Genomic DNA, 8,046 nt, shown 5'->3' with positions numbered 1-8,046 from the left:
ATCTCTAGAGATCCATTACCAACCTAATTTTCCCAATCGACCTGCATTTTAAAATCACACGTAACTACTATAACATTGCTCCTTTGACTCGCCTTTTCTATTTCCTGTTGCAACGTGTGGTCCACCTTCCAGCTTCCGTTGGGAGGCCTGCACATAAGTGCCATCACTGTCCTTTTACCATTTTAGTTTCTTAACTCACCCACAATGTTTCAACATCTTCCGATCCTATGTCACATCTGATTTTATGCTGCTCCTTACTAGTAGAACCGGATCACCCCCTCTGACTACCTTCCTATCCCTCCGACATAACGTGTAACCTTGGACATTCAGCGCCCAAGTACAACCATCCTTCAGCCACGATTCACTGTTGGACACAACATCATACCGGCAATCAGTAATATTTTAACAAGATGGTCCACATTATTTCTTATTCTACGCGCATTTAGATGCAACACCTTGGGTACCGCATTTGCTATCCTTTCGGATTCTGCATTCCTAATAATTTGATACTTAGCCTGCTGTCTGCAGCTAAGTTCCATCATCTGCAGTGCCCGTTCTGACAATCTGAGGAGCACACTATCTTTACTTCTTTTTACCATCCATCCTATGCAGAGACCCGTCACACCGGTTCCCACCAACCTGCCAAGTTCGTTTCAACTCTCCCCAACAGTCCTAAAAAAACTGTCCGCGACAATATTGGTCACTCTCAGGTTCAGGTGCAATCCATCACTTTAGAACAAGTCATACCTCTCCCAGAAGAGATCCAGTTATCCAAGAACCTGAACCCCTGCCCGCTGCAGCAGCTTCTCAGCCATGTATTTATCTGCCAAACAGTCCTCCTGTTTCTACCTTCAATGGCTCGTGGCACAAGCAGCAATCCATAATTTACTACTCGGGAGGTCCTGCTTCTCAGCTTTCTACCTAGTTCTCTAATTTCACTTTTCAGGACATCATTTCTTTTGTTTCCCATGACATTGGTACCAATATGTACCAAGAAATCTGGCTGCGCTCTCTCTCTCTCTCTCTCTCTCTCTCTCTGCCTCTCTGAGACAGTCCTGACCCTGGCACCTGGGAGGCAACAAACCATCCGGATGTCCCGTTCAAGTCGACAGAACCTCCTCTCTGTTGCCCTCTCTATTGAGTTCCCTATCACGGCCGCTCTCTGTTTCCCTTCTACACCACGGACCCCTGCTCAGCGCCTGCCACCCGGTCGCCGTGGCATTCTCACTGGTGGTCATCCTCCACAAAGTATCCGAAGCGGTATTCTTGTCTTTGAGAGGATTCTCCGCTCTAACTGCCCATTTCCATTTCTCCTGACAGTCACCCAGATATTCGCCGCCTGTGACTTCGGGGTAACTATTTTCCTTTAACTTTGATCAATTATAACCTCGCTATCCTCACATTAAGGAAGTGCCTGCATATGATCCGGGAAACAGGGTTAGAAAACGTGATCGGCAAAACTCTTGGTGACCTCTTTGTAATTGTGTCATAACTTAGGCGGTAGAGAGTTTGGCAATCAGCGGCCCGGTGCATGTTGATTATCAGCAGGCCGCCTGTGAAGTGATTCGCAGGAGATGCTGAAAAAGAAATCTAGCTGTTTACACTGTATGTCCAAACACTTGGACAAGGGAACGAAGTGTGATATTGCCATGTTTGTCGATTATCAGGGTTATCAGGACAGTGCAGAATGACTGAGTTGATGTCCACAGGTTAGCAAAACAGGCAGGGATACATATTACCGAAGACAATGTGGAAAGGGTGAGGTCATGTGTGCAAGTTCGTGTTGAAGTTTATTGCCAATGATCCATACACATGCACACAAGCGAATCACCCTTCTTCTGAGACCAAGGTGAAAAACACAGTAGATAAAGCCATACACATTAGATAAAGTAATGATCCAACACACGCAGTCAGAAAATAGATATTAGTACAGGTGTCTGCGTGACATGGCCAGAAAATCGACAGGGTGACATGAAGTGTGAAGTGAATGTTTATGTAAGGCAAAGTAATATTAATTTATCCATTTATTTATTCATTTATGTATGTATTTATTTGTCTGTGTGTATTTGCACAGTTTGTCTTATTTTGTACATTGTTTGTTTGTTCGCCTTACTGTTTACTCTTTCACTGATTCCATTGCATTCCTTTTTATCTATTGTGAAAACCCTCAAGTCAGTGAAACTCGGGGTTGTATATGATGACTTACCGCACTTTGACAGTAAATTTATTATCAGCGTTGAATTTTATAATCCGAGGCGTGTGACCACGGTCTAATTTATAAGCCTCAATTTAATCAATCAGTGGTTTCTGTTCAGGGGTCCTCGTCTGGATGATGATGGCGAAGTAAGATCATAGAACGTCGGGGCCCAGCGGTAAAATCCTTTCTTGTTGACAGGGGCCATTTCTGGAGCTAATGTAGTCAGACTAATGTTTGCTCCTACCAGTCTTGTCTGACTATTTTCGGAGTCTTGTTACATGCTTCAAAATCTCACGCTGGAAGGTTAAATGAATGGGACTTCAGATGAACGTTCTCGGACGTAAACGGCGACTCTCTATTTCCCGGCATAGACGCTACCTGACCCGTTCAGTTCTTCCTGCTCTTTCGAATTGCTCCAGATTCCAGCTTCTGTAGCCGTTAGCATCACCGGTGCAATTATTGCTGAACATCCCCAATTCCCATATAATGATGCGCGGAAGATTCGCTGCAGGAAAGAGCAACCGGTGCCCTGGTGCGTTAATTGCGTTCTAGTGCACAGTGATTAAACCCAATGCCTGGCTTTAAATTAAGTTCTGCCCAGGCCCGATATAGAGCCTTTAGAGAAAAAAATAAACACTTGTCGCTTGGGAGTTACGCGTTTTAGCGACAAACTTTATTCTCTCACAAGCAAAGCAGCCACTTGCCTTCTGCAGGAACGACATATTTTCAGACAGGAACCTACGCATTGTCGTGGTAATTCTGGGATGGCATAGGGAATTTGATGTGACCTTGAAATATTTTGTTCTCATTAGCCATTCTGAGCAGAGACGAGCGGCCGAGTGCCAGAATCAGCACCCCAATTGTTTCTGAGGGAAGCAGCCGAAAGAATATCTAAAATTTTAACTTAAGTATTGTCCAAAGTTCTGCAGGTCTGGATATGTGATACAACTGAATATGAAACAACGTTGACATTGGCAGTTAAGGATTTAAATCAGCCAGGTGGCCATTCAAAGTTTCCGAAGGTCAGCAAGTTAATCACCGCCCACATTATTTTCCTGGCGCCGCCCACTCATTTACATCCCAATTTATAAACCGACCTGAAGACTCCAGTTTGCAGAGTCTGAAACCGGAGCAGTTCCCGAAGTTTGCAGAACAACGCATGGTTCGGTCGGAATTTTGGGGCGCTCGCTGTTTGCACGTGTCCGGAGGAATGTCCCCAGAGCTGCATCTCCTGTGGGTTCTGTTGGTTCATTTACCAGCTGAGAGTCGGATGATTATCCGTTAAAATTGGGATTACTGCTGATTTTTATTTTGCTACAAGTCACCCAGTGGTTTTATTGTGATTCATTGCAGATATCTCCGCGGCCGCAGTGCTCAATCAGCCCCCAATGTGCGGACCTGTTTCCGCGGTACAGACCGTCCGCTTAGAGTGTCGGATACAGAACTGTAATGTTGGAAGTTACTACATGTGCTGGCACCGACAGCGTCCCGGGCAGAGACCGGAGTGGATGTTAGAACATTACACAAACAATGGAATTGCCCGAGGGACAGGGATCACTCAAAGTTTTCAACCGTCCAGAGACTCCTCCAGCAACAGTCATATCCTGACCATCAGCAGACTGGAACCCCGCGATTCCGCCGTCTATTACTGTGCAGGGTGGGATAATGGATTTATCTTCGGTCAAGGCACTATCCTGGATATTAAGAGTAAGTGTCTCCCTCATTCTGTTCCAAACAATTCCTACTACAGCCACTCTTGTTCCCCGCAGCTTGCTAAAACTCCTTCCAGGGGAGACTTGTCATATATCTACACTGTGGGAGTTTCCATCTGTTTCAGTCTGGCACAGGAGGCCGTTCAGCCCATCGAGTCAGCCCGAAAAGTCGAATTACTGATCGCTTGACTTGTGAACATTTTTTGCTGGACAATTTTGTTCTACTTAAGCCGGTGTAGCAGAATTCAATATTTTCCGACATCCCTTCTCCTTAACACAATAGGCCCCGTACTTTGTATTATTAGTATTGGTTTACTTTTGCCACTTTTCACAAGATGCATTGAAAGGCTTTCCTGCATACTGTCCATCAAGATCACGTGATGACAGTGCATTGAGTTAAACACAGCTTAACATAGAATAAAAAGTAACAGTGTCAGAGGAAGTGCAATGCAGGTAGATAAGTTGCAAGATCATAAGGAAGCAATTTGTGAGGTGAATCGTCTATCTTAGCGCACTAGAGAACCATTCAATATCTTGTTACAGCGGATCTGGATGATGTCAAATTAAACCAATCCCTGCTGTTTACACATACTCCATATCCCTTCATTTTCAGCACATCCTATCTCCGTCTAACAGCTTCTTAAACGACCCTATCGTATCTACCTCCTCCAGCTCATGCACCCTACACTCTGTACACAAAATAAACATTCGCCGCAGTTCTCCTGTAAATTTTCCTCCTCTTGGCTTAGATTTCTGCCCTTGGGGAAAAAATCTTGACTGTCGATCGTATCGCTATAAGAATATAAGACAAATGAGCAGAAGTCGGCCATTCGGCCCATCCAGTCTACTCCGCCATTTCATCATGAGCTGATCCATTCTTCCATTTAGTCCCAGTCCCCCGCCTTCTCACCATAATCTTTGATACCCTGGCTACTCAGAGACCTATCAATCTCTACCTTAAATACACCCAATGACCTGGCCTCCACTGCCGCCCGTGGCAAAAAATTCCATAGATTCACCACCATCTGGCTAAAAAAAAAATATCTTCGCATCTCTGTTCTGAATGGGCGCCCTTCAATCCTTAAGTCATGCCCTCTCGTACTGGACGCCCCCATCATGGGAAACAACTTTATCACATCCACTCTGTCCATGCCTTTCAACATTCGAAATGTTTCTATGAGGTCCCCCCCTCATTTTGCTAAGCTCCAAGGAATGCAGTCCAACAGCGGACAAACGTTCCTCATATGTTAACCCTCTCATTCCCGGAATCATTCTAGTGAATCTTGTCTGTAGCCTCTCCAACGTCAGCACATCCTTTCTTTAATAAGGAGACTAAAACTGCCCACAGTACTCCAAGTGAGGTCTCACCAGCGCCTTATAGAGCGTCAACATCACATCCCTGCTCCTATACTCTATTCCTCTAGAAATGAACGCCAACATTGTATTCGCCTTCTTCACCACCAACTCAACCTGGAAGTTAACCTTAAGGGTATGCTGCACGACGACTTCCAAGTCCCGTTCCATCTCAAAACTTTGAATTTTCTCTCCATTTAAATAATAGTCTGCCCGTTTATTTCTTCTGCCAAAGTGCACAACCATATACTTTCCAACATTGTATTTCTTTTGCCAATTCTTTGCCCATTCTTCCAATCTATACAATTCTCTCCGCAGACTCTCTATTTCCTCAGCACTACTGGCCCCTCCACCCATCTTCGTATTATCAGCAAACTTAGCCACAAAGACAACTATTTCATAATCGAAATCGCTGATGTACAACGTAAGAAGAAGCGGCCCCAACACGGACCCCCGTGGAACACCACTGGTAACCAGCAGCCAACCAGAATAGGATCCCTTTATTCCGACTCTCTGTTTCCTATCAATCAGCCAACGCTCCATCCACGTATGTAACTTTCCCGTAATTCCATGGGCTCTTATCTTGTTATATAGCCTCATGTGTGGCACCTTATCAAAGGCCTTCTGAAAATCCAAATATACAACATCCCTTGCCTAGCCTACTTGTAATTTCCTCAAAAATTTGTAATTTCTCTCATACTTTCTTGAAAAATGCTCATACATAATTTGGGAAAATGATCGCTACCATAAGCATGACATCTATCCTGCACTCTTCATTCACCACTTTTGAGAACATGTTTGTCATGAATATTCCAGAATTTTTCTGGGTGCCGTAAATCCTGGACCACAGCGCGGGATATTTACTGCTTCAAGCTAACGCAATTCGCAGTTTGTGATGAAGAACTGCCCTGTCATTATGATTGTAGAAAACACAGGAGGAAAACATCGGACTGAAAATATTATATACTAGGGGAATATGCTGGGCAGACAACAGGCTGGTGTCAGAGTCGAGCTGCAATAGGTGGGTGAGTACGGGTCCGGAATGCAATCTGGTTCCGAACGAGTCGTTTCGCCTATCCGCGCTTCTCACCAGTTCACAGACCAGCTCTTTTTCCTGTCTCTGGGTACCTAGTCTTGGATATACAATGAGCTTTCCCGAACTCGGGTCATCCCAAGAAGCCTTCTTTCTTTCATTAACTGAAGGTGTAATATTCTCAGTTATAGCCCTAAGAGTTCAAGATTTGGGGAGTTCTTGGAGAAGAACAAGGAACTGGTCTCACTAGAGGGACCAATCATATGGGCACGGTGTGCGCAGTCAGCAAAGAAATTGAGTACTGTTGAAGTTATCTTTTGACACAAAGCATGCCGAGAGCAGAGTCGATTCAAAACTATTGTATTTATATAAATGTTGTCACACTGTAGCCGCTCAAGACTGCGAATAATCAGGGCAACTCTTCATTCAAAGGTCTGTACCCGAGAGGTCACATGTGCCGCATACTGTGTTGCAATTCCTATGTTAGTTTCGGCTCTGGTGTTTCTGTCTCTGAACAGTCCATGAAATAATACTGTTTCTATTCCCTTTCATCTCCTCTCACACACAGGTAGCAATTCCCGGGAGCCCTCGGTTCTGCTACTCCCTCCCTCTCTGGAGGAGACCGGCACGGGTTCGGCCACTCTCTCCTGTCTGGTGAGTGGCTTTAAGCCAGGCTTGGTAGTGCTGCGCTGGAGCGTGGATGGAGTTCAGACAGAGAGCGGCGTGACGACAGGAGCTGTCTCCCTGGACACCGACCAGAACTACAGGCTGAGCAGTTACCTGCGAGTAACCACCGCTGCCTGGAACAAAGGCTCGAGTTATTCCTGCAGCGTGAGCCACAGCTCACTGAGCTCGCCGCTGCGCAACACCATCTCTTCGTCCGCCTGTGCGCAGTGAGAGTGTGCCAGCTGGCAGCACACGTGGATTTTTGCTCTTGTTTAATGCAGTTAAGTAATGATTGGGGCTGTGCAGCAGCCCATTGCAATGTAATAGTGTCGTAATGTTCGCTTATGTAAACAATGATAATGTTCTATAATTTTAGAAAAGTTGGCAATAATAATCCATCTTTTGCGACAGATAATTTTGTGTAGAATTATCCCCACTGTGCTGTGTCCGAACTACTGCTGTGTGTAGAATCAGGAGCGATCTCCTGTCCTGTGATTGAACTTGTGGAAAACAAGTCTTAATAAAAGAGGAAACGGCGATAGATTTATCGTGTGTTGTCTTGACTCGGCTGCTGGCAGTACTTTGGGGGGAATGGTCGCTGATAACGTGGCGCCTAGCAGCCTCAATCAGAATTGCAGTTAAATCGACACCGACATCTTCCTCCGCTTTTCTGCTCTCTGTGTCCTGAGCGTTCTTCGTCCGTCGGCACTCACACACCACCATCACCGGAACCTTATACTCCTCGTTTTCCGGCACTTCTGCTCTTCATTTACATCCATCCCTGTGGAACGGAGATCAACATTCTCACTGCCTTTCGGCCAAGGTCTTAGCACCATTGGGAGTGTTACACTGTAGGGATGATTCCCATGACTTGAACATTGTCTTCACCGATTCCGTTAGTTCCTGAATGAAGGCCATCCACCTCATTTCCCGTCCTGACACCAAGCGCCACCACCCGGCACACCCACACACACATACCCACACAGTAGCTTCTGTAACATATGATTATCTTCGAATTTCAAGATAATTTTGTTATCAAAGTATTTGTACGTCTTCATATGCGACCATGTGTTTCATGCTCGTGC

At 45.4% G+C, this 8,046-nt stretch overlaps 1 protein-coding gene across 1 annotated transcript; it reads left to right on the top strand.

Moving 5' to 3' along the window:
• Positions 1-3,407: 3,407 nt before the first annotated feature.
• LOC140207855 (immunoglobulin lambda-1 light chain-like) lies at positions 3,408-7,217 on the top strand. The gene is made up of 3 exons (XM_072276407.1): positions 3,408-3,462; positions 3,551-3,904; positions 6,864-7,217. The coding sequence occupies exons 1-3, from the start codon at positions 3,408-3,410 to the stop codon at positions 7,190-7,192; spliced, it is 738 nt and encodes a 245-aa protein (XP_072132508.1). The 3' UTR covers positions 7,193-7,217.
• Positions 7,218-8,046: the final 829 nt, after the last annotated feature.

The sequence above is a fragment of the Mobula birostris genome, chromosome 2, assembly GCF_030028105.1.
Source record: "Mobula birostris isolate sMobBir1 chromosome 2, sMobBir1.hap1, whole genome shotgun sequence".
Taxonomy (NCBI): Eukaryota; Metazoa; Chordata; class Chondrichthyes; order Myliobatiformes; family Myliobatidae; genus Mobula; species Mobula birostris.
The sequence above is the reverse complement of the archived record's forward strand: the minus strand, read 5'-3'. Positions and strand labels throughout refer to the sequence as shown.

Excerpts from the sequence above, each read along its gene's own strand:
- LOC140207855 (XM_072276407.1), top strand. The coding sequence starts at position 3,408 with ATGTCCCCAGAGCTGCATCTCCTGTGGGTTCTGTTGGTTCATTTACCA. Across the intron at positions 3,463-3,550 it reads GGTTCATTTACCAGCTGAGA|ATATCTCCGCGGCCGCAGTG; the intron begins GTCGGATGATTA and ends GATTCATTGCAG. Across the intron at positions 3,905-6,863 it reads CACTATCCTGGATATTAAGA|GTAGCAATTCCCGGGAGCCC; the intron begins GTAAGTGTCTCC and ends TCTCACACACAG.